Source organism: Curcuma longa, chromosome 3, assembly GCF_044706935.1.
Source record: "Curcuma longa cultivar G26 ecotype Majalengka, Jawa Barat chromosome 3, ITB_CL_G26_1.1, whole genome shotgun sequence".
Classification (NCBI taxonomy): domain Eukaryota; kingdom Viridiplantae; phylum Streptophyta; class Magnoliopsida; order Zingiberales; family Zingiberaceae; genus Curcuma; species Curcuma longa.
In genome coordinates this window covers 7,232,565-7,259,175 of record NC_133863.1, presented here as the reverse complement: position 1 = coordinate 7,259,175, position 26,611 = coordinate 7,232,565, and the positions used below count along the sequence as shown (strand labels likewise).

The following is a 26,611-nucleotide window of genomic DNA, read 5'->3' as shown; positions in this document are numbered from 1 at the left end:
CAATAACATATTACCCTTTTCCATCGATAATTATCAAAAAATAATCTTCTTCCGCGTAATAAAGATACATACAACAAAGAAAATCTTCTGTGGCTAACGATTCCTCTGTTTCGTTCATAATTAATTAGAAATTTTCTTTTTATGTTTGGTCCATGTTTATAATTGGAAAGTTTCATATATCAAATAGGATCCGACTTAATTTTTATCCATAAAAGCTAACCCAATTCTTGATCTTATGTTGGGTTCGTAATTGATTAAAAAAAATTACTCAAATCATTTTTTTTCCATAAAAATTTCACCGGAACTTGTTTCATGTCCGTTTCCTAAATAATCTGAAAATTCCTTAAATCAAATTTATCTAATTCATTACCTTTTCCATAAAAGACAAAACCCAAATCTAGCAAACTGGAATTCTATAGATCTTCTTCCCCTTTACAGCCGTCCGATTCATTCCTTATTAAATTGTGACCCAGCCATCAACAGTCGAGATTCTATCGTGTAGAATCCCACGGACAACTGCATAAGAATCTAGGATTTTTTCCTTCAAATCTAACGAGGTCGGACGGTGGGGGGTTATAAATAACAAACAATGCATGTGTTTGCCGCCACCTCCTCACGTCTGTTTCTCGGCTTCTCCTTCTCCTTCTCCTTCTCCTTCTGCAGACCAAGAAATTGACACAAGTGAGAGATGGCGGACGCCACCCCTCCTCCTCCTTCTTCTTCTCCTTCTTCTTCTTCTTCTTCTTCAGGTCGTCTTTGGTGCGGCGGCTACACCGCTTCGGCCACCTCCCGCTCCGTAATCCAGAAGCTGCTGAGGAAGGTGAAGGGCAACGCGCTGTGCATGACCACAGCAAAGAAGTCTGTCGCCTCCAATTGCCAATACGATCCATTGAGCTACTCCATGAATTTCGAGCCGAGTTTTGGAGAACTCGACGACAGTGTCGAGCATTTTAGATATACCTTTACGTCGAGGTTCGCCCAGCCGGTTCCGCCTCTTCTTCTTGGAGGAGTTCCTGTACATAAGCAGCGAGGAGTTGAAGTAGAGTAGCTAGTGACATACGAGATCGATTTGATGTTAGTTTTTTTTTTCTTTTAATAGTTACGTTGTTTTGTCTATTGATTTATCAAGACCATCAATAATGATCAGAGATCTCATCTTCTTTCATGCAATGGAATTAAGGCCTTCACACACTTACTTGATCTATATATGGATTAAAGTCAAGCAATTAAAATTGGAACTTGTGTCATCAGATTGCCCCCTAAAGGCCTAAATCTAATGGTTATGCCATTGCCATGTCGGTGAATTCCTGAACCATGGAATGAAAATCAATTGCGTTGGTGTTTCAAGTCATCACGATCATCTGAGACATCAATGGAATGGATCGAAGGACGTCGTCAATCATAATTAATGTTCTAGCTAGTATGAAACTACAGGCTAAAAACACGTTCATAAAAGTTATATATTAATTTTTAATTTTGATAAATTAATGATACTTTTGTTTATGAATTCTTTAAGTGTATTGACTTTAACAAACAAGATTAGTGTTCATCTTTTATCCAATAATTTCACGTAGGTCTTCAAATCATCTGGGCCTCTAACGTGGCCTGACGTGACGACTCCAGAGAGTGGAATCGACGGTGGATGGAGTTTATCAAGTTACTGGGCGGTCAGAATTTTGGGGACAGGAAGGAAGCGACTGGAGCGTTCCAAGGCTCGACGCCACGAGAAGGAGAGGAGAGCTAGAGAGGTCGCATCTCGCATGGAGGCGGCGGAGGAGAAGAAGAAGGAGGGAAGGGTGGTGGTGGAGAAGGTGGGAGGGAAGTCAACCGTCACTCGATGCTTCTACTGCTACCCTCTCAAGCTCATCCTGCCCAACAAGGTCTCCATTTTTTTTTTGTTCTTCTTCGATCTGAATCATATCTTCTTCTCTCTTTTTTTTTTCCTTACCATGCTCTCCAACCAATTATCTGTGATCTTAATCGCAGGTCGCCTCCTCCAAATTCGACGCTGTGTGGATCTACGCTCTCACTTATGGCGGCGGCATTGTCTCGGTATGTAAGCATAATTCTGCATTTTTCTCCCCAAATTTTTGGTATACAAGATGACGTTTTTAAGCTTCACGTAATGATGCTTTTGGCCGCTTCTTTTTTCTAGGGAGATCGAGTCTCTTTGGTGATTAACGTCGGCGACAACTGCACTGCAGCCCTCACAACGCAGGCTTCCACTAAGGTTCGTCATTTATTCCACTCACGTTCATTTACCTCAATGATTTTGGAGACATCAAAAGGATCACAAATAATATATGAAAATTTTGGTTAACTGGACTGTATGAGAGCACGATATTACTAAAGATTAACCTTTTTCTTTCTATCCTTATCAATAGATTGTGTTCCCTGGATAAAGTTATGGTGAACTAATTATCTAATGAGTTTTTAGATCGTGGTGTATCTATCAATTTATGATTCTATGTTTTTCTGATGAAGACAATATTTGTCTTCCCTGATCTGTATCGTTTCTTTTCATAGACAGGTATACAAGTCTGTGCATTCGAAGTGTTCTGAGCAAATCCTGGAGGTATATCGATTCCAGAACTTCAAATACCACCAAAAGACTAACCTAGATTTGATGATATTATTCACTTTGGAATTGGATGATTAATATGGGATAAGAACTAAGTTTAATTGAAATCAGCTTATTCTTTCACCTGTCAAATATTGATCATTAGCTTTTTCCAATATCTGTTCTATTTGTGCGACAGGCAATGGTTGGGAAAAATGCACTCCTAGCAGTTATTCCAGATCCTGTGACTTGTTTTTCGACGGCTAGGTATTCACAGAAGCAGCTGTTCAGAGTACATGCTGATTCAAATTTGGTTGTTGTTGATTGGATTACTAGTGGCCGCCATGCGAGCGGAGAGCAGTGGGAATTTGATCTCTATATGAGCAAAAATCACATATACTCGGAAGCTGATCAACCTCTGTTTCTTGACTCAGTAATGATTTACTTGGCCATCTATTTGGAGACGTAGTTTCCGTGATGATTTACTTGACCATGTATTTGCATGCATAGTTTCCATAATTTATAATGCCCTTCAAGTTACTCTTTCATCTTTTACGCCATAATCGAAGTTAACATGAGCAGAAACCAATGTGTTACACTTCCTGTCAAGCCTTGAGAAGTTTCTAAGAACTTGGTGTTTAATGGCCTATTTTATCACATTCTTGCAATATTTGATATTCACTAGTCTATCACTTAAGAGTGCTGACATGGGTTCTTTTGTTTTTTTTATGTGATACTTTGGTATATTTCCTCAAATTCTCGTGCTAACTAATTGACATGGAATATAAACAGGTACTGCTTGACCAGAACTCTTGTACCAGCGTTGCAAAGCGGATGCAGGAATACCAAGTTATGGCAATGATTATACTATTAGGGTAAGCAATCTGTCTAACGATTATCGTACTTTCTGAACCAGCAAAAATGTATCACTTGCATAACCTTAACAACTCTTCTCCCTAAAAACACTTATTACTGAAATGATCAGCAACAAACACATTTGTAGTTTTCTTCTGTGTCATATTGAAGAAGTTGATGGACAAGGGTAAGGCAAGGTTGATAATAATTCAAGGATTTGAAAAATCAGTATAATGGTGATGTCGGGAAGGCTGCAACATTGTTGCTCTCCCTCAAAATAAGGAATAATCTCATGTCCAATGTACGGTAGGAATACCATGTGGTTAAACTAAAAAAAAAATGTTATTTTTTACCTTTGACATATGTGCTCTTCATATGATTTAATTGACTTAAATGTTACTAATAATATAACCTTGTATAAATTTCAATGGAGCAGTAAGATTTAGCTTTCCTCAAATAGATGAGACAAAGGTGGCTTGAGTATAATGCTGATGAAAAACATATGAATTGTCTAACGTAATTGTGAAGGAAATGTTTTGAGGGTACAAGACATCAGTAAGTTTCAGAATCATTCACTGGGCATTGCAGGCAAAGTGAGCTAATGCATCTTTTCATTTCTAGACCAAAGTTGAAGGATCTGCGATGTCAACTGCAGGAGGAAGTCAAGCAAATGATGTCTGTTACTTTTCGTGCTCCTAATACCATCAGAACTCACAACGTCAAATCAGAATCCCCTCAGCGTCCAACTAGGGCTCCTATGATTGCTTCCTGCAGTCCTTTTGGTCCTCAGGTATGCTTTATAATCCTTCATGTGGCTGATTATTCCTACTCTCTGATTTGTGATGTCTTCGTCTTCACGTCAGGGGATAGGAATGGTTGTTCGAATAGTAGCAGTAAGTACGGAGTCAGTCTACAAGTTCTTGAGGCATCACCTCGCCGCATTGGATGCATTCGTGGGAGCATCACCATACTGCCAATCTGGTTGATGACTCCACTCCAATCCTTCTCGTAGGAAACAGATTTGGAATGCGCTTGGCTCCATGTCAGGGACTAGGAATGGTTGGTTGTTCAGGTAGAGCGATAAGTACGAAGCCAGTCTACAGTAGACGTTCTTGAAGCGCCACCTTACTGCATTGGATGCGATCCAGGGATTATCACCATGCTACATATCTGAAACTTGGCTTGAATTTTTTTTCGTGTGTTTATGCAAGTGGCGAGTGGATTCTGAAAGTTTAGAGAGAAGATAGAGGAAACTAAGTTTTTTTAATATATTTATAAATGATGCATTTGTCTCATAAGAGTATCGATTTAAAAATCAGTTCCTAATTAATTCCTATTAGATTGTGATCCTCTAGACACGAATGGATTTTTCTTAATCTATTTGAAGGATAACTTGTCTATCTCATTCTTCAAGATATGTATATTCTTTATTTACAATTTCATCAAATACATATTATTAAATATATTGGAGAGATCATGTAAATTGGCGAAGTGGTTGAGCTAAACCTCTATTATATTGGTTGGGCGCGATGGCTCATAACCGATAAAGTTTGGAGGGTAGGTTGGATAAGTTAAAACAGTAAAGACAACAAATGTAATATCTAAAAATAATTATTTTAACCTATTTCTAATTGAACCAAATGCCTTATGAAATTTCTTATAACATTTAAATGAATTCCTTTTTAGAGGTGTAAAATGGATCGAACCTCTTATTGAGTGACCTAGCTCAGCTCGATATGATTTGAGTCTTGGCACGACAACAATTATATTATATTAGGCTAGGCCTAGGCCTAGATTGTGTCACGGGTCAAGTTGATATACACTACATTATATGAATAAGTCGTGCCATTTTTATATAGTCATTTCTCTGGCAGATCAGCGTCAAACCTGGCTTGTGCCAGGCCGCCAGGAGTGCACAGCACAGCCCGTTACAGACCAAATCAATCCGGCGCAATAAGAAAATGATCGTGTGCGACGCACGGTCCGTCGGACGGCCCCATTGACATGACTATTTCATTGCATTAAAGGAAACACAGTAACACAATCCAAAACAATGCTAATTAAGGTGGATGAATATTCTAATACTACTGATTGCAAGTCATCAGCATTCTTTATTTGACCGAGAAGAAACGAAGATCATATTCTTTATTTTCATTGCATCTGTGACTGTGATACTACTCCAGATCATATCCCAACTCTTTTAGGCTTCAGTTAAGGAGTTGCCAATATCGATAACAAAGCGATATCTCACATCAGCCTTCGCGAGCCGCTCCATCGCCTCGTTCAAGCGGTCGATGGTAATGAGTTCTATGTCCGCAGTGATGTTGTTCTTGGCCGCAAAGTCGATCATCTCCTGTGTCGCCTTGATTCCTCCTATGCAACTCCCCGCCAAACTTTTCCCACCTGGTAAAACGAAAAATAAACCAGAGTGTGACATGAGAAGGAGGCAACCAGACTATATTGCTTGAAATATTTGAAGTGTTTAAATTGCCTACCAAAAATCAAGGAGAAGATTGGAAGCTGCAGTGGCTTCTCGGGTGCTCCCACCATGATCATTTTCCCATGAGTTTTCAACAGAAACATCAATGGCATGATGGAGTGATCAGCTGAAACTGTGTTAATAATACCATCCATGGTGCCCATGGCAGCCTGCAGAGCACACAAGAAAACACGGGCAGGTTAGTGATGGGGTGCTATGATTCAGATTATCTACTTGGTATGAAAATTTGAAACAAAATCAGATAGCCAATGCAATTTAAGTTTAGTTCGTAATTTGAGAACAAATATATGTTAATAAAAATGAGCAAAAAATTAGTTTCTGAGAGATTTTATTGAGAAAAATAATAAAATTTTAATTTAACGGTTTGTTGTTGATTAGTGAACATAACCACCCGTACTTGCTGATATTCTCTTCACAGAAGAGAAGCTTCATTTGTTTGATTTAAAATTAATGCTAAATTTAGGGTTTAGGGTTTTACCTGCATTTGTCCAGCGTTGCTGCTGACCAAGAAAGCATCAGCTCCCAAACGCTCAATGGCTTCCTTCTCCTTCTTAGGAGAAGTACTTATAACAGTGACCTTCATCCCGAAAGCCTTGCCGAACTTAACAGCGACATGGCCGAGACCACCCAGGCCAACGACTCCGAGATGCTTTCCAGGCACGTCGAGGCCGTGTTCCTTCAAGGGGCTGTAGACCGTGATGCCAGCACATAGCAATGGGGCACCTTTATCAAGGGGCATGTTCTCAGGGAAGCGGATGACAAAATGTTGGTTGACGACGACCATGTTGGAGTAGCCTCCATAAGTCATGGTTCCATCGACGTCCAGGGAGTTGTAAGTGAAGATGATGCGAGGGCAGTAGTTCTCGTAGTCCCGGTTGCAGTTTTGGCAGGAGAGACAGGAGTTGACGATGCATCCCACGCCTACTTTGTCTCCTACCTTGAAGTTTTGGACGTTTTGACCCACTTCAGTTATGACACCTGCGATCTCGTGCCTGGAAAGAAATCAATACGGTAAGAAATGAGATGTGACTAGTAAGCATGCATCAATGCTGTTCTGATCACTTCCATATGAATGCCAATGACTACTTGGTTATTTATCAATCTGCACTGATCATTTTAAGTAAACGTAACTGATTATGGGGTTCGTTTGATTTCGATTGCTCTTCCTCAAAAAGATGGTCCGCAGACATCATGGTGGAGCTTGATTGAGTGGAAGCCGCAAAGTTCAAGATTGAGATAAAGGGAGGCAGGGATTGAGACGAAGCTCGATTGGGCAGAACAGAAAATGATTACGCTAGAAGAGTTTCATCAGACAGAGTAGGAATTAGGTAGAGATCGAGCTGGTTGAGGAGGGGTGAGCAAGATGAGATTAGGAGCAAGGAACAATATTTTCCTTTTAACCAGCCAAACACTGAGAAATATTCAATTCCCTTCAAAAAAAAAATCCTCAAAAACCTTATAAAAACAAAGTATTTTATGTGAAACAAAACCTTAAGAAGTTTTTTTGTCATCTGAGGTTCATGTCTTTTAATTGGTGAAGCAATTAGACATTTACACCATGATCACAAACATGTTAATTTGAAGAGTATAAATATAGCCTCTCGAAGCAAGTTTATATAGCCCCAAGAGGGCAACTTCAGAATTAAAAGACAGACATAACTTAGAAGGTTAAAGAAAAGAAACATACCCTGGAACCACTGGGTAAATGGTATTTGACCATTCGTTCTTGGCTGTGTGAAGGTCAGAGTGGCAGATTCCACAATACAAAATTTTTATAGTGACATCATCAGCACCGGTATTCCTGCAGAAATAATATGGCATTAACTAATCGATATTTGATGCAATCATTAATGTGCATAGGTTAATGATCGAATTAACTACGGATTATAGTTAACTCTCAAAAGTTTACAACTATCATCAAGCAATTGTTCACAGCCGTGCATTAAAAGCCAAAACCATTTAGCAATTAAGAACACCGACCTGGATTCATCTAATAGACAACATACAGCATTCAGTGCTCAAAATTTTATCTGTCACTGATATTTAGAATATTTGACCAATCACCACCTACCAAAAAACCCAGATCCAATCCCTTATCCAATAATTCATATCCAATGCTTTCGCTTTACTGTCATAAGCTTGTATTTAATGATTACACCTGTCATGCAACAACCTTATTTATAACAGAACACTCATATTTATTTCAGTTGTATTTTAAAGGGTATGACATTATGTCTGACAAAAGCTTATCAGTTTCTTTCTTCTGTTTAACCATCAGAAGAAGAAAAACTTCAAAAATAATATTTGAGGGGAAAACTCATTGATAATAAAGAGAAATTTGTAAACATCGCAGGTTTATCAAGCATTTCTTGCTGTTAGTTGGCCTCGATGCACATTCCATGTAGGAACACCGAGGTATCTATACAAAATAAACCCACATCAATATATAGTATTCATTCACAAATGTTGTTTACAAAGTAAACTATCCACAAGAACGAACATCAAAGTAAACTATCCACAAGAATGAACATCAAAGTAAACTATCCACAAGAATGAACATCCTGATCAGTATCGCTTTCTATTGGATATCAGAGAGATAAAGTCACGATCATTCATAAACGTTGTCTACACAATAAACTAAATACAACAGTGAATATACTGATAAATATTTCTAATGGGTATCAGATAAAGTTATCCTAAAACATGAAAAGGAAAAGCACCCAAATGCTGGAGTTTATGCAGAGATGTTGTTAGAAGCAATGGTAAACAATAATGCTATATCAAAAAAACTAGATTCAACGAGGTATACAAATGGAAAACTCGTGCGTATCAATTTGCTTTCCAAGCTTTGTGACATGAAAGATAATTGGTAATATTTGTATGGGTGCCTCTACTTTGTGACATTAAAGTAATCAGCTTCGTACAAATTTAGAGAACTTCAGTTGTTAGTAGATTACATCACAATCTTAGGGACTAAATGTTGTCATTTAATTTTCGAAACCACAGATTGACCAGCAATTTTGGACCTCGAGATGTCCGAGTTAAATAAGGGTTGAACCCCACAATATAATATGTGGGAGGCAGCAACGTTTCTCAGGTCTTCAGGACCGATCCATTTAGCACCTCGTCGCAAACAGAACACGATTTCTACCAGACTCAAAAGAATCTCGATCGATTACGAGGCCGGTGAAATGTGCTTTTAGATTACGACAAAAATTGTTGGGTTTGTTGGGGGGGGTCCACTGTCATTAAATGGTTTCTGAAGAATCCGATGAAGCGCAAAGGCATGTTTACACCACAGAAAGCACGCCGACCATGACCATTTGCCAAAAATAGCATTTTGAAAGCATTTTATCATAAAAATATAAATAAATAAACGAACAAATTGGAAACATAGCGAATATCGAAATTGAGAACTCGGAGGCTCGGATCTGAAGTGAAAGAAGCAAAAAAGAAAGATTATTGGTGATCCAAAAAGGAAAGTTATAACGTTACAACAAAAGATATATACCTTTACCTCCAAACTCCTTTGCATTACCAACGATAAACCCATATAAAAAGGGAGCTAGATCTAAGCAAGCGAAAATATCTTATGATTCAAAAGATAATATTCCGATAACACATTCAAGGATAGATTGTCGAAACTCAAGAAAAAAAGTGAACCGAGATCGAGAGATCAATAGACAGATCATTCACCTCCGCGAAAAGGCGAAGGGCGAGAGGACGCCGGATTCGTCCTTGGACGCCCACCCGAAAGCCTTCCGAGGATGCAGCTCTTCTGGGGATGCTTGCTTCTTCCCGTTTCCCAGCTCTGCCATTGCTTACTTCCGATCCGAGTGATGCGAAGAATGCTATCTGTGCGAAGAGCAGGCAACACCTACCATAAACCATAAACGTAGTGGGTTTTAAATAGAACTTCGAGACGGTATCGTTAACTAGAGCACAGCATCTTAACCACACTGACCTGCTTTACGATTCGTGTCGATAAAAATTTGAACGGCGGATCCTTCCATAAACTCTTTTGCTAAACTTGCTCCTCCGGCGCATCCTACTCCGCCATTCGAAAATTCATTTATTGCGACGTTAATGGTAAACACGAGACGTAGGTCTCATAAGGATTCGGATTCTCTGTCACAAGCAAATCAGGAAACATCGTAATCGTTAGAATGTTCTTGCCGCTTCGGCCTTCTTCTGTAGGTAAGTAAGAATAACGCCGGCCAATAAAGGCTGTCAATCTGCGTGCTTACGTGGAATTACAAATTGCCATGCACTATATTTTATAAATTCTATTAAAATAATTTCAATTTGATTGAGACAGACTGTGTTTGAATTCAAATCGTTTAGCTTCGAAAACGATTGATCAGAAACGAGAGGCAAATGAAATTATAAAAATCAGATAAATGGGTTTTATTAAAGAAACCATATGTACCTTCTTAAACTAACAAATAATTATTTTGTTTCATTTTCTCTCTTTCCCTTGTACAGATGTTTGTTGCATTCTGCTTTTTTTTAAAACATCCTTTTCATGTAATTTCAAAGTATTCGTTTGTCATTTCACAAATTAAATAAATATAACACATGTTATAATAATAATAATAATAATAATAATAATAAGATTGTGTGTTATGAGTAACATATCGATTTCTTAGATTAAATTTCTCGTAGTTAAAGATGTGATGTTTCTAAAAGATCACACAAAATTTTATTTACTATAATGAAAAGTATTATCTATTCTTAATTATAATGCTCCAAAAATAAATTTTTAAAAATAACTGTGACTTGAAAAACACGTACGGCTGGTTGGGACATTTTCTGGACTCAAATTCTAGTTTTTTTAATCCAATTGAACGTGAAGTTTTTATATATTTTTCTGGGACAAATAGTTTCTTGCATATGTTTCTTTGTTACTTCAAATTGTCCTTTTTTAACGAGATATTTTCTATCATAATTATAAAAAATATAATAAGCGTTCTACATCTTAAAAATAATTTTCAGACAGATAAGTTCTTAGCAAAAACAGTATAAAAAGAATTGATAGTTGCTAAATTAAAGATGCCATGTGAGAATTTAGATAGGATTAAAATAATTAGAAATTTTAAATATGGTCGTCTAGAAAATGCTAGATATAGTTTTTAAAATACTATATATTATAATAGAGTTTTTTGCTTGCTCTTCAAGAAAAAGAAAGACATGAAGCAGGTAGAAGTGTTAAAGCCACAAAGAAAGAAAGAATATTAGTGTTTTTTTTTAATATATATATACGCTGGAAAAAAGGGTAATGTTTGGTGGATTTGCATTAAATTTCTTTTGCTAAAAAAGAGAAAAGATTTGTTTTTGAATCTTGAAATATATTGTCTCTTTTTTATGGTGCTTTTAATGTTTTTATTATCACTATTTTTAATAAATATGTTCATACTATACTCATTTTGTTTCCTAAAATATTATATTCTATTATTTTCAACTATCCTCCAATTCAACTGCCTATTATTCATCCTTAATTTTTTTACCATATCATTCTTTACTTATATAGTTAAAATTGTATAATTAATTCTTTGATCTAAATTTTAAGTGTATACCTATCTCTGATAGGAGAAAACTACTATGTATAAAATAAAAAATATATAATTTAGTTAAAAATTTAGAGATTTAAAATAATTAAACTTTAATTATTAATCCAGTAATATTATTTTAAATGAACTTCATTTTTGTAATTACATAGTTAATACAAATAAAATATGTTGAAAATAACTTCGAATAACTCTAAATCAACAATTAAAGATGAAGTGATAAAAATTAGATTTAAAGCGGGTGGGCAATTAAATTAAAAATTAAGGGGCAAATAAATTGCCTTATCCAATCTTCAAGTAAAGCTCAATAATAATATCTGTTTCTTTTTCAAAGAAAATAACCCTTAAAACATGTTTATAAATACTAATTTGTCAACATTCAAAATGATATTACTTGTACGATTAAAAGACAGAAAACAATTTTAACAATTGATGAAGTTGTCGACTGACTTATGCACAAACCGAAAGACAACTGATTCATAACGTTTTCTCTGAAAATGGAATTAATAAGATGCGAACAAGCAGAGACAATGAAGGTTGCCAAACGAATTGTAATTCCTTGGGAAAAGTTAGTGGCCGGCAGGGCTTCTATTCCATGACAGGTATGAAGGGTCCCCAAGCTTCCTGCAATGCAGTAGATATTAAACAAATGATCGAAGCTATTAGAACATTACACGAATGCGGGCGTAGAATAATCAAAAAAATCATATTAAACTATTTAATGAAGGAGAAAACTAAATCATATTCAACTATTTAATGAAGGAGAAAACTATGGACAATTTGTGCTTTAAAAAAAATAAAACCATAATATTAATGAATGAATTATAAAATTATTTAAAAAAAACAATAACAAAATAAATATGGAAGAAGTGATTCAGAGGCAAAATAAGAAAGACACGTCATCAAGTAAAACCAATGGAAGTATAACTCTTGATACAACACTAGTTTATTTATAGTTTGCTACTAAGAAAGAGCTTCAAATGTTTAGTTGCCACAGAAATAGCTTTATGCATCACTCATACCAACACCAAGTCAGACACAGCAGACAGGCTGACAATGATAAAATTTGCTTAAACTAGTTCTTTTAGTTTCTGCTTTGAGATTAGAATTATTGCAATATATTGATCTAATCGTGGTAATATACCACGTATTACTAGGTAATCAATCAGCCAAACTCACCTTGGTTTTACCAAGTATACGATGGTGAATGCCACAGCTAAAAAGAAGCATAAGCCTCCAACAGTCAGATAAGCAATGCCAAGAAAGTCATTCTTCCCACCAATCCAACTTGATGTTGATAGCACCAATGTTTTCTTGCCACTGAAGCTGTAAGTGTTGTAGTTATTTTGCAGTTGAACGGTAATAGCATCGTTCATACCCAGGTCCTGCTCAATCCTCCCATACAACTTCCGAAATGTTGGAAGTGCAGCAGTACGCATCCAAACAATCAGGTCTTCCTGTTCGCTCAACTGTACACATAAATAAACAGGCCACATTAGTCTGTTCGTTGAAACAATTCTCAATTTGCAAAACGTGACCATAATGTAAGCATCAGATGAAATAATGAAGAATCACACTAAGCCAACATAAACAATGCTTGCTTTGCATGGGCATCAAGAATTGACTAAATTTGGAGGAATAGCAGAACTAAAATATAACTAAATGCTGATGGCAAATCAATTGAGAGATTCCAACTGGACCAACATAATTGCATTACCAAGTCACTCTTATACCCATCACTGATGGCTTATGTTATTATAGTAGGAAGCTGAAGTTGAGCAAACAGTACAAAGAGAAGATTCTCACTGGTTTTGTTAGGTTGAGTTTCGCACCACCTATGAGAGTGCTGTTTTGGAAATTCCTTGGATAGACATCTTTTCCAAACTTGTGATCCCTATCACTCTTCCAAGAAATATCCTTCTTGTTCACCGTCAAATTTCTGTTTCTGATGGCGAAATTATATGTATCATTGAACAAACTCCATGCTATGAGACCGCACGGAACAATTGGAGCACCGTTTGCTGTCCTTTCTGGATCACAACCACTGGTTTCATTTGCCTCACTAGCTTTCCGCAATTGTGCATCATTTCGGCTCTTCACATACCTGCATTCTTATTGAGATAATAAGTCAAGCTTGCAATAATACCATGATTCATGAGAGATTGGATAGATAATGAAATGTATTAAAACAGGCAGTGACAGCAACTAGCAGTTCCTTCTATGTTCCATGGTATATTTATATTTAGAGGGTATCTGGGTGCTTACCTCCTATGGTTCTGGTAGAAGTTGTCAAGTTGATAATACACATAAATAGGTTGAGTCATGTGTTTTGGCACCTGTAATGACAATATGTATAATATAAGTTAAGATAAATCCTCACTGTTGCTTATTTGTATCTTGAATCTATAATCTAATGAAGGGATTAATCCACACCTTAAGAGTTTTAGTGCAGGTTTTGTCTATCGTATCATTCTGAATGTATGCAACCTTCATGTTAACCATGTTTGATGGAACACAATCATCATCATAACGATACACGATCTCCACAACCTGTTCGAGCATAGACGAAATTTCCATTGCGACATTGATACTTCCAAATCCATGGAACCGGTATTCTGATATAAAAGGAATTTACAATACCTTGTTGGAAGCCGCTAGTGCTGCAAGGCCGATTGGGACAAAGATGATGCCGATGAGAGTAAACACGGAGATAACCTTAAAAAATGATGTGACGATAGTAAGATATGTCTGCCTCTGCCTGCATTTTGATGGTAGCATCAACTTTAATATCTACAAGGGAAAAGATTAAATATTTACCCATCGTGGGGTGAGAATAGGTTTGCATGCTGGAAGCTCCTGCTGTGTAAATCTTGAATCTGAATTTGCAAAAGAAATAATTAGCTTTCAGAGAATTATGAACAATATTTTCATGCATTGGGAACAAAGATCAATTTAAGAACCAAATAAAACCAAAGCAGATGAAGAAACAAAAAGGTCCTAGAAAAACCAAGGAGCACGAAAAGACTTTGCAAACATTACTTCAATTAGGTGTAAGTGGAGGAGAAGAGAAAGAAGAATCGAACAACCAAAAAAGAATAATTTTTTTATGAGGGATTACACTTCGGCCGCTTGGAATTCCTCCGGGGAGCAGATGCTTCACCCGATTCGGAGCTGGAACCAGCAGTAGATCCATTAGCGTTCTGCATCGAGGCGTTCACGAGATAGATCGCCGGAAAGATATCGGAAAAAGCCGGATTCTGAGATCTGGAACGAGATCGACAGCAGTGAAACTAAAAGCCTTTATTAACACCAACGAATTGCAATCTACAGCAAACAATCCTTACCGTTCTTCTCCAGACGCTACCTTTCTGCGTATATAATTTCCTAAGTGCAAGGAAGATCACCGGATAGATTTGGAAAAAGATCAGGCTTTGAGATCTGGAACGAGATCAACTGCTATAAAACTAAAAAAAAAAACCTTTAAGTAAACAAACGGATTACAACCTATAGAAGAAAAAAAATCCTTACTTTCCTACTCCAGAGTCCAGACGCTTCTTCTCTCTGCGTATAGGATCTCCACACCTTGTGGATCTCAGCCTTGGAGTCCTCCTTATTGGACTGAAGTAAACGGAGCGAGGAAGAAGCGGTCCCTTTTCCTCGGCCGGCAGACGAAGTAGACGGAGTAGGATCAAACGGTCAACGTTGCTTCAACGTGATCTCCAATGCTTCGTGTTCTGTGAGCGTCGGGAGCACGAATCTGATCGGAAACGTGTAGATCACGTGGGCATCGTTGTTACGCTATTTGGCATTTCCATCCTACCTATTATTATTATTACAGTTCATTTAATTGTGTTTATTAGAGTTTTGCAAATTATATTAACAAATTTAGATACTTAATTTTCTCCGATATTACATGTAGGGCGGTCAAATCAAGTCAACTTAAAAATTTTAAATTTTAAATTTATTTAATATAAATTTATTTATTTATTTAATACATTGATAAAAATTTTATTGATAAATATAATTCAAAAATATTATTTACGAATATTGTTCATGAACGCTATTCTTCACAAACGTTAATGAACTAACCATATATAAGTTCAAATTTATTTATTTAGTTTAACAAATTATTTAAATTTATTCATTTAATTAATTTATATATATTGAACGAACATAAATAAATTTTTATCAAATATAACATTAAAATTTCTATCAAATTTAACATTAAAATTATTCATGCATATTTAATTCATTTACAACCCTAGATAAATACTATTTTATTAGTATAAACTTGATTCTTCATCAAAATTCTTTTACTCGTAATAAATTAAAGAAGTTAGGTCATTGTTTTCTAAATGTCAAATCAAACTTTATCTTATATTTTCATAAACTTAAATACGATATAAATGTGAATCTCAACTTAGAAGTAAATTTCATATTTTTATTTCAGAATCGAGCCACAATTTCCTTGGTTTATCAAATCGCGTCTCATTGTATTTTAATTTGAGTTTTTATATGCATCTTAAGCCGGTCAAGTTAATTTTGAAATCAATATGTTAGTTCATTTAAGGTGAAAATTGTGTGTAAATTCGCCTACACTTTACACAAAAGAAGCATCCGGTAATTTTGGAAGTCTTTGACGACATTTCAAGGGCTCCATTAGCGCCGTGCTGAACGCAGGCAATGAAGAAAAGTAATGGTCATTGTAGCGAACAAAGTCTCATGTATGTCGACGGCCAAGTAGCTGATGGTGCCATTGAACAGCCAGCCACATGAAGTTTGCCAACCTTCACCCAGACAGCATATATCTAAGGGTGGCTGAGCAGTGTTGTATTTGCAATCATGTAAGCTACGAGCTCTAAAAGGTTTTGAGATGGACCTTCCACGACATCCTTAGCTATACTGCAGATATGGAGCACATCTATTATGTATATAAACTAATTTTTTAATCCAATGAATGATAAAATTCACTCGTACATGATTGCCCCACACATATATATTACAGAAACTTGAAACAGGACCATCGATACAAAATAATACGGTAACAGCAATAAAGTCATAGCCAGGAAGCATATACATATCTTCAAGATCCATATATATATCTGTAAAAGGAGCTTAAGCCATGTCGTGCTGGGGCTAAAGTCCAAAATCCCAAGACAGCAGGATATATGATTGTCAAAAGCAGGACCAACCATGACGTGTCAAAAACAAGGGCAATATTACATGCAGTGCCTTCCTTGCCAAAATGCAACGAATGAGATGCCGAGGGACATCTTCGCAAACTCTCTAACCATTTCATCTTTGGTTTCCAGTTTACATCCATATATCTATAATTGGCATCTAACACTAGTGAGCGTTAACAGTGAAAACAAACTAAATCAAACGGAAATATGGGGCATGAATGATAAATTACCAGTTTGCCACAGGACTACAAAAGTCACTCTACGATCTGAAAAGGGGAAATACATTGAATATCAGATAGGATCAGCATGATAACTTGCTGCCTCCTTGATTAACAAAGAGTTTATTACTTGGAAAACTACTATCTTTGTCTCCTATGTATACAACATTTTGTGTCATTTTAGTAAAAATATGATAGGCAGTCTTTCTGACTTCTTGTCCCTAAAGAACACATAAGTGCTGAAGAAATAAAAATTAGTTATGGTCTGTAAGGCATTCGAAGCAATTCTCACCATGTGTGGTTGGTATGCAACTATTGCCTTTTACTTGCTCTTCTGCCCGTGCAGCACAAATAAATAAAACTTAAGGGAGTCACAAAAGAGGTCCTAAAGGAGCATAAATAATGAAAAGCTAGTGCAAATGATTGGTGCTGGTTTAAATACTGAATCAAGAAACAATTAGAGCAATGGCATTGATATAGCTATCATCTAATAACCAGAATATCATACAATACATTGCACTGATTGTGACAAGATTCACGAACATGTTTTCCTGGGAAAGACATGACCATCCATAATATCTGTTGCTAATGTGGACTCAAATATGTGGCTATTTAAATAAGGACATGCTCGTAAAACTGCAGTACTGCACTAGATGGCTCATGTAGTGGGTCTATCAGATGCAAATATCATATTCATTCTGATGTTAAACAGCGATAAATTGTTTACTCTACCAGTTCACTTATAAGTGCATTGTATTTCAAGAATAACTAGAAAGTAGAAATTGAACAATAGATGGAAGACAAGATAATTATGAAACCAAAAAAAAAAAAAATCTTTCTATACGAGCATAAGATCCACACCTTGGTTGAATAGCAGTCAAGTCTACCAAATGACGCATCGTTGGCCTACCATGTGGACAATTCCATGGTGAATTTAGATCCACCAAGTTCCTCAGAATCTAAAAAGAAAATCAAGAAATAACGTTTAGACATCTACTAGATCAATTAACAGAAGTTAGATTATGATTTTTGGGGCCCAATAGGTAAAACCAATAGAAAATCAAATCAGACATTTGCTGATGACTAGTAAATCGTAAATGAACACCTGATAAATTGTAAAAGTTATCCAATAATTATTTGGGAAATATTTGAAATTCTACACTTTGTTTTAAGAATCTGCTAGAGCATATCTGCCTGATAAATGTAGTTTCAAGCGGACATTCTGCCTCCACCAAGGTAAACTTGTTTCTGTTGGAGCACTAGAGATGCATGAACTTATTTTTATTGGTTTGCTCAGTTACCTTCCGCATCTCAGTTTTAGTCAATGGATCGCCTATCATTACAGATGTTCGGCATGCCCGTGAAGCCAACATAGCACGAACACTTGATGGACAGATGGAATCAGGAGTATCCGTTTTGTAAGAACACCTTACACCAAACTCTCCTTGACTATCAGCAAGAATAGAAATTAGCTCCTTGACATCTGAGTAAAAATAAGAGAAGATATTGTAGGACATCAATTCATGATTTGAATAAAGAAGAAATATTTGAACACGACTTTAGGCATACTTTTGTGAGTAAATACAGACGTACCTTCAGCGCCAAAGACTATGTTTTTACTAAAAGGAACAGCTTTAAGCATGAAACGGCCACCAGGAGGAGCATGTATATCCTCTATCAATCGAAAACCACTTTTTCTGACGACAAATGAAAATGTCTGCAATTAATCTTTTATCGATGAGAAAATTAAGAAACTGTAAATGCAAGCAAAATTTAAGGTCAAATTGCTCACCACCAACAAGCTTTATTTCCCAACATTAAGTGAAATCCAACATCAAGTTAAAAAAGAGAGGGTTCAATAGAATTAAAAAGCCTATTCAAAATTTGTCTAGCTGCAAAGCAGAAAACATCCAAGAAAACCAGTTCTGATCCAATCAAATAACATGTGACATTTAGCCAACATCAATTATGCATCTCACCAACCATAAATACAGTAGGTCTTCAACTAACCTGAAAATTTTTCCATGATCCACTAGAGATCATTTACCTCAGAAGTTCATGTGTTTAAAGTTAATTTATCAAAAAGGGCTTAACAGTGGAAATTTGGAATGACCTTATCGCAGTATCTATCTATACGTATATATTTAGATTTTTTTTACATGAAGAACCCAGGACTTCTCTCACCCATGCAAATTGCCTCATAAATATCTCATTCAACAAGGAGATATTGATAGAGATATCATTCATAGGAGGAATGGGTGGTTGATATGGAGAAAAACTAAAGAAGTCTTTGGTGATCACAGTGGAGAGTGGCCTCTTAAAATAAAAGAGAAACTTATAATTATGATACAATAATTCATGCTTTGGTTCTTTATGTATTGTACAACAATAAAAGAACACTGAGATAAAGTGTGATAGAAATGTGAATGACAAACTGTATGTGTGAGGTCACTGGAAAAATTCAAAAATACCACATTTGTAAGCATTTATGCATAAGCTTCAGCGAGTGATAAAATATAAGAAGTAGATTAAATTGGAATGGATATGCACATAAATGACTAATATATTATATAGTTTCCAAGTTGAATTTCTTTTTTCTGGAAAAGAGATAACAACACCAATTCCATTGTTGCAGCTTGATACTACAAGTTGAATCAATCAGTGTAGAAGAGATGAAGGATAGACAAAGACCAAAAAAACCTATTTAGTGTAATTCATTTAAAAGATTAGAATATCACTAACTATACATTCTAATAAAGTTCAAAGGTGAGACAAAATTTACAAAATCTTCTCCAAATAGTTACGAGTAACATGCCTTGTAATCCAAACATAACACAACATAGCTTCTCAAGTTTTTAATCTATGAGCAATTGTCAGTTAAAATGCACTTCTTTATCCGACAAAGAGATAAAAAAAATCCATACCTAATTGTTTGCATATGCATAGAAGCTACAATTTCCTCCTCCGGCGATAACTCCAACCTCAGTGGCCTAGATGTGTACAAATGAATCAATGAGATAATAGAAATTATTTCAGGAAAAAAAACAAAATCAATTACTATTAACATAGAATGAGACAAAACAGCACTTAAGATTTGAACTGAACAAGGGTTACAAACTAAGAAACACCTTGCTATAACTCATGACTGTAGTATAATTGTATAACAGATCAAAATCCAAAAGAAACCAAGAGTCCAGCTTTACCAGATGCAATATAAAAATCTTACATAAGTAGTGGCTGTAAGTTCAAGATGGTTGAATGCGAGAGCTGCTCAAAATTATATTTTTCATCCGCAGCATGCTGATCAAAAAACAAGGGTCAGTGTCTCAGAAAATTTTGTTGTACAAATATTTATCTTAATGATCAGAGTTATAAATACTAAAGTCGAGATTGTTAAGAATCGAGACCATCAAAGAAATGGTTTCTCTAGCACAAGGCAAGATCAAGGATATTGCAGTGGAACTTAATTCCCTGGAAGTTTAAGAGAAGAAGTGCTAACCTGATCGATGATAAACAAGTCTTGATCCATCTTTCCAATTATAAAACCAAGATTGAATTGCCCAACCACCTGAATCATGGACGGATATCAAATATGTGCAAAGATTATTATAAGTATCCGAATGAAAGTGTAGATAATGCACAGAAACATATTCATCAAAATGTTAATGGATAATACAATAAGAAGCTAAGAGATAGATGGAAAGGAAACAAGTAAATATGATGCTTGCCAAAAGCATATGCTCCTCTCTTGAATGATGCATATCGTGGAAAAATAAAAACAATTTATATTCCCATACAATCATGAATCATTAATTGCTTTGAAAGAAAATTTCACAGAAATAGTTTGGATAAATAAGCCTCGTGTGCTATTTTCTATTTTTAATAATTACCAAGAATTTGAATGTCAAATATTATGGGAACACATAATATCAGTGTTGAGTGTTATAATTTTTCAGCATTTCTGTCGATAGACCAAAAAACTATCCGGCCTCTATTTCCCTGCTATAGCTCCTGTTGGTTTAATCATCACCCATTGAAGAGGTTAGTCAGCAAGGATGGACTGAACTTTTTTAATGTGTTGATGAAGTAAACAATTGTATGCCTGAGTATAGCAAGTAACAGATGAAAAAGGCAACTATACACTACCTGCATTTGCCCAAAATATTCTTTCTTGAAATATCTTTCCAACTCGCTAGTAGCTGCTTCCATACACTGTGCTTTCTCCTTGTCCTCTTCTGGTTGAGAATTCTTTATCACTGCAGCAGTATAGCACCTGAACAGGAGAACGATTAGAGAAAAATATTTAGTTAAACCAAAAATATGAGATCACGTTCTAGTAACTGGCAGATTTAAAACTCAACCTACCATGTCTTTCTGATTTGTCTATGCAATGTTTTCCATTGTGGCAGCTTTGTGAACTTAAATTGTATCTTTCTTCTAAGATCATCCATACTGAATTGCATAACAGAGCATGTTTTTAAATCAGAACAAGGCTTTCGAGTATCATATCTTTCATCAAATGATTCAGTTGCAATTGGGCTTGATATACTTGCAGCCTTCATTTTTATATCTTTGTAAGAACTCATAGTGACATCAGCAGGAGATGAATGCATATCCTGCAAACCTGAAACTTGCTGTAATAACAATATATCCAGTACATTTTGTAATAAGTTGTGACAAATTTCACAAAACTATAGAGCGGCAAAAACTAAAGAAAAAATAAACTTAGCATATTTAAAATTGAGAAGGATCTAAATGACTTAGACACTCCTGGGAATATGGTTTAACATACAAATCAGTAGTGGAATAAGATATATAGCCAACCACAAATATCCATAGTACGTACACGGCTTGTTGTTTTTGTAGAATTAACAAGATATCGAACTTCAACAAATCAACAACAAAGCATACCTCACTAGAACCTCTATCACGAAACTTGCATCCACCAGGAAAGGAGATTTTTTCTCTATCAAAAGGAGCAGGTGGTGATTGGTCCTCTAGCAATTCTTTTTCACTACTTTTAGGTGAACCATCTCCAATACACTGGTCGGATTCGGAGTATTCTGACATTATAGTCTGATTATCAAAACTGCATTTCCTGACCTGGCAGGATCTATTTCTCAATAAAGGTGTCTCAGACAAGATACTGCAACTATCCTCATGTTTCCTTTTGTTTGGAGAAAGAAAATTTGTAAGAGATGACTGAATGAGACCTAGACTTTTATTCCTTGCAAGTTTAGCACAGTTTTTCAGTTTAGCATCAATCTTAGAGCTTATCTTGTGAAAATCATTTAACTGCTTGTAGTGATAGAGAGGAGTTACAGATTTGTCTGTTTCATGTGAACTACTGTCCAATTCTTTTGGCATAGACCTTTTTTCACAAAGAAAAATTCTTTCCTCATTCAACTCTTTGACTTGCACATTTTTTGGAGGATCACATTCCAAAAGTTCCTGATCACCATCTTCACTAAATAATCCTTTGGATGACGCCAAAGGACCCTCTTCACCAGAAGCATTTGATAGTGGCATGTGTTTTTCCTTCTCGAGCTCTTCAATCCTATTAACAGGATAACTGAACCCAGGAGAGATATATATCTTCTCAATCTCAGCCCTAAGGGAGAGCATAAGCGCATCCTCGTCAGAATAGAAAATTTTTCTCTTATCAGGAGTGACATTGACATCATATGATGTTGCTGGTATGGTAAAATTCAAGATCACAATAGGAAATTGTTTGGAACTTGAAGATCTGAATAATTCATTAACAAGTTTGCTGACCTTTGGCATATCAACAGGTCTTCCATTTACGAAGAAGTACTGTTTATATGCTGTTGTGCGACCACTGCCATTTTGAGGCTTTGAAAGAAAACCTTCAACTTTGCAATCTTCAGATAAGCTGAAATTCAGTGAATCTAAGGACTGGAAGGTACTCAGGCCAAATACATTAATAATATTATCTTTCAGTGAACTACTTCCTGATGTTTTCAATACAACAGACTTTGTATTTTTACCAGTTGTATTTGTGCAAAGCAACCGAACGCCCTTGGCAATAAGAGCATATGCCTGAGAAAAAGAAAAAATATATATAGGTAATAAAGTAATTGTACATAAAAATCACAAAAGCTCATAATCACCAAACAGAACATATTTCAAGAAGACTAATCAAGTGCTTATGAAAAATGAGAAATGTGCAGAACATTAAGGACTCTGACACATATTAAAGAAAGAACTAAAAAATAATACAGACTAAACAAGGATATATTTATGGTAAACAAATAAAAAAACTAATATTGTGCAATTAACAGGAATTAAATCTCACATTCAGCAAAGAAATAAGCTTCCCAAATTCTCGCCGTATGTTCCGAGTAAATTCCTTGCATCGCACTGGCAAGGTGGAGAATAACTTCTCAACAATCACAGTAGTTCCAACCTGTCGTGCAATTTTCTTCTCATTTGTCAGAAAACCAGAATGGTCAAAGACCAAATGTGTACCAAGTGGCTCATTTTTTGTTCTTGTCTCAACAATCAAATCTCCTAACATACAAAGAGAGTTCAGTGCTTCTCCTCTGAAGCCAAAAGTTGTCAAACAGTGAAGATCAGAAAAAATGGATATCTTAGACGTATGATGTTTACGAGCAACAACCTGAAACAAAGAAATAACAGCAATTTCTAAGTAAAAATCAAAACAACCTAAGTAATAGAGTAAATGTATGTGGATGCCCTGAACTAGAGAAAACTGAAATACTATGAAACTAAACAGAAAGTGAAATGCAAGATGAAGAGAAATTAGATAATGAGAAAAAAATCCTAACTTTCTTTACACTACTTAATATTGATCCACCTCCGCTAAGCGTGAGCTATCTAACACTTCACTTGTCATACCCCCCCCCCCCCCCCCCCCCCCCCCCCCCCCCCCCCCCCCCCCCCCTCATGCAAAATAAAGTTGAGCGAGATTGGTACAAAGATTCCAGAAGACCTTGAAGTCTTGGACAATATTCAAGCTCAGACCTTGAAGTTATGCGCTAACAAATTGGCAAACCCATCCTTTGTCGCACACCCAAATCTAAGCACTTGGTATCAGCGCATAGACATCATTTCTAAAAAACATGGGCAAGGAGATTTTTTTTCTTGTGTTATGATACAGGAAGTGCATGAACAAGAATTATAAGTAGCAAGTGAACAGGCATTCATTATTTGCAATTTGATTTTTGGGCGTATTCATTCTGGTAATGATGAACCAAAAGTTAACTGATCGATACAGATATCGAAAGCTACCTGAAAATTTTCTGGCGAGATGCCACAGCCATTGTCTACGACTTTGAAGCACTCTTTCCCATATTCTTTCAGATTTATCTCAATGCTGGTCGCACCGGCATCTAAACTATTCTCCAGCAACTCCTTAACTGCTGAACGAAGGTCCAAAATCACTTGCCCCGAAGAAATTCTGTGGACTACCGCCTGGCTAATCGGCTTTATGAGGTGCGGAACATCCTCTTTTTCCATTCTCAGGCGATTCGACCTGACAGGCGATTCGGCCTGTTACTCGACAATAGTTTTATAATAGATCATGAGGAAAGAATACCTGAAGGCGTGCTGCCGTCCTCGACTTTCAATCCACAAAAGAAGATGGAGACCGACGGAGAGTTTCCGGCGACAGAAGCCGCGAATCCAATGCCGACGAGGCCAGCCAGGAGGAAGACAGAGACGGTGGTTCGGTCATCCGAGGGAAGACGGCGAAGAGGAGAGCGAAAAAGATCGGGTTGGAGCGCGAAGAAATGATCGGGAATAGCGATGGAACAAGCCCTGGGAATATTGAGCGTCTGGCGGCAAATAGACACTCTCAACGTCTAGTCGAGTCGAGTTACTTTGCTTGGGGAATACTCACAATCTCACATCTGAATGATGATGCCAGTACTATTATATTTATACCAAACGCATACAAAAAATTAAAATGCTGTTTAAATCTCTTTTAATTTCCTTTTGTATACATGGGTAATAAAATCTAGGAATTTAAAGGAAAAAAAAGAACAAAATTAAGTAGCATTATCTTAATTACTACCATATATTCATCTCTTGTTAACAAATATTCATTTTATTTTTTATTACCTTAAATTTTAATTAATACAAATTTGATAAAGAAAATCTTTTGCAAACCATCCAAAATAACAAACAAAATTGTGTGAAAAACCTTCACATAAATTCGCGTGAAGAAGGTTCTTAATTCTTAATTAATTTAACCGTGAGAATGAGATCTAATCTATTTTAAATTTCTATTATTCACTAGTGAACGACTAAAATTTAAGATGATGTCATAAGAGATAAATACGTACGTTGAAATCTATAACCACTGGGATGGCGGATATGATTCCACTTTTGACTAAATGTATATGAAAAAAATAGATTGATCCAATTTAAGTGACTAGTCATTTTGAAATGTGCGCGGCAGGGGGCTAATTAATTAAGCTGATCCAATACAATAATAATTTCCATTTTCACTCAAATGTTAAGGACAGGAAATTAAAATTAAACAAGTGTTTTGGACAAATTAATTATATATATTTGAGAAAAAAAGATGCAAGCAAGTATAGTCACAGTACATGTAACTACTAACTTGTCATCGACAAAATCACAATTCTGGTTTATATTCTTTCTCTTTTATATATAATCTAGCGCATGCAACTTTTATATATAAAACCAACCAACATAATGGCACTCACAGCAACAATATTTTCAAATCTAGAAGAAAGGCAATCAAGAAGACACATATCTAGATCTAGTCACTGACACACTGCAGCAAGTCCATCATCGCGAGTCACGGCACCTCTTGAAAAGATAATGATTTCGGCGAATATTTTTTGGTTGTGACAGCAGTTGATGTAGCTGAGGGCCCATGGGCCGTGTACAGGCGGATGGTTGCGATTGGAGTTATCCTCCGCGGGGAAGCAACACTGCATGGACCTGGACGTAATGCATGGCCGATTGGATTGTGGCTGCAATATAATTGTCCTTTTACATGACAAAAGATCAAATTCTTTTTAAATTTAAATGTATTGTAAAAGTGAATAGTTTGAATAAAACTAACAGGAAACGATTGATACATTGGAGACATACAACGAGGTTCTCTATTAGTAATAATGCACATTTAAAAATATATAAAAAATACATATTCATCATTAATATATAGTTTGTTTATAGGGTGCTCTTTTAATAATAATTCATCATTAACGATATGAGCTTGTGTTTTTGTGCGGTTTGAATCACCATACTCGGTCAAAGAATAGAGTCGATCAACAAGGACGTACAAAATTATTTAACCGGGACATTATATTAAATTAAACAAAGCCCTGACACATAACAAATTAAGCCCCTATGGCTATACTTGTTATGCATGTTAAATCGCTAGTACACATATGAGACTCATAGTTAAAGTAGCCTCGATCGCTTAACCCGAGACTTAAAGGCCTTTGAGCAGTTTGATGTTTGTCTTCATTCCTCCAAAGAATTTTTTTGACATCCATGGCCATGCAAGGACACTGCCTAAGTTCTTTAGCAAATCTAGGCTTTCAATGCATTACCATCCATGGCGAACGCTAGATTAGGATTCATGGCCAACACTCATAATATTAAGCACGACTTAATAATGGTTCTCTAATTCAATTGGAACTATTATTTATAAGATAAAATTTAGAAACACTAAAATATATCTCAACCATAAAAAATAGGTTTTAAAA

The 26,611-nt window shown here is 36.0% G+C and overlaps 4 protein-coding genes across 7 annotated transcripts; 1 reads left to right on the top strand and 3 right to left on the bottom strand.

The window, feature by feature from the left end:
• The first annotated feature begins 1,721 nt into the window (after positions 1–1,721).
• Positions 1,722–4,699, top strand: LOC141824847 (urease accessory protein D). Its single transcript, XM_074712180.1, has 8 exons — positions 1,722–1,880; positions 1,987–2,052; positions 2,156–2,230; positions 2,531–2,575; positions 2,760–2,993; positions 3,353–3,435; positions 4,037–4,205; positions 4,279–4,699. The coding sequence occupies exons 1-8, from the start codon at positions 1,761–1,763 to the stop codon at positions 4,399–4,401; spliced, it is 915 nt and encodes a 304-aa protein (XP_074568281.1). The 5' UTR covers positions 1,722–1,760; the 3' UTR covers positions 4,402–4,699.
• A 776-nt stretch (positions 4,700–5,475) lies between these two features.
• On the bottom strand, positions 5,476–9,786 carry LOC141823234 (putative cinnamyl alcohol dehydrogenase 5). The gene is made up of 5 exons (XM_074710497.1): positions 9,612–9,786; positions 7,603–7,716; positions 6,394–6,907; positions 5,911–6,064; positions 5,476–5,818 (listed from the first exon to the last, which is right to left on the bottom strand). The coding sequence occupies exons 1-5, from the start codon at positions 9,731–9,733 to the stop codon at positions 5,616–5,618; spliced, it is 1,107 nt and encodes a 368-aa protein (XP_074566598.1). The 5' UTR covers positions 9,734–9,786; the 3' UTR covers positions 5,476–5,615.
• A 1,994-nt stretch (positions 9,787–11,780) lies between these two features.
• Positions 11,781–15,242, bottom strand: LOC141823383 (ALA-interacting subunit 3-like). Of its 4 annotated transcripts, none has more exons than XM_074710661.1 (10): positions 15,011–15,242; positions 14,827–14,946; positions 14,601–14,746; positions 14,300–14,358; positions 14,123–14,197; positions 13,916–14,032; positions 13,748–13,818; positions 13,289–13,586; positions 12,662–12,951; positions 11,781–12,106 (listed from the first exon to the last, which is right to left on the bottom strand). In XM_074710661.1, exons 3-10 carry the CDS (start codon positions 14,686–14,688, stop codon positions 12,052–12,054), a joined length of 1,053 nt encoding a protein of 350 aa, XP_074566762.1. In that variant the 5' UTR covers positions 14,689–14,746; positions 14,827–14,946; positions 15,011–15,242; the 3' UTR covers positions 11,781–12,051. The 4 variants fall into 4 exon arrangements, with proteins under 4 accessions (XP_074566762.1, XP_074566763.1, XP_074566764.1 ...); XM_074710662.1 differs by having other exon boundaries at positions 14,827–14,920; XM_074710663.1 differs by having other exon boundaries at positions 14,827–14,938; positions 15,011–15,024.
• Positions 15,243–16,509: 1,267 nt separating this feature from the next.
• On the bottom strand, positions 16,510–24,634 carry LOC141823382 (DNA mismatch repair protein PMS1). Its single transcript, XM_074710660.1, has 14 exons — positions 24,463–24,634; positions 24,156–24,399; positions 23,200–23,523; positions 21,795–22,943; positions 21,249–21,499; positions 21,030–21,156; positions 20,383–20,451; positions 20,110–20,183; positions 19,808–19,873; positions 18,477–18,580; positions 18,185–18,366; positions 17,745–17,842; positions 16,896–16,931; positions 16,510–16,809 (listed from the first exon to the last, which is right to left on the bottom strand). The coding sequence occupies exons 2-13, from the start codon at positions 24,381–24,383 to the stop codon at positions 16,925–16,927; spliced, it is 2,679 nt and encodes an 892-aa protein (XP_074566761.1). The 5' UTR covers positions 24,384–24,399; positions 24,463–24,634; the 3' UTR covers positions 16,510–16,809; positions 16,896–16,924.
• Between the last annotated feature and the right edge of the window lie 1,977 nt (positions 24,635–26,611).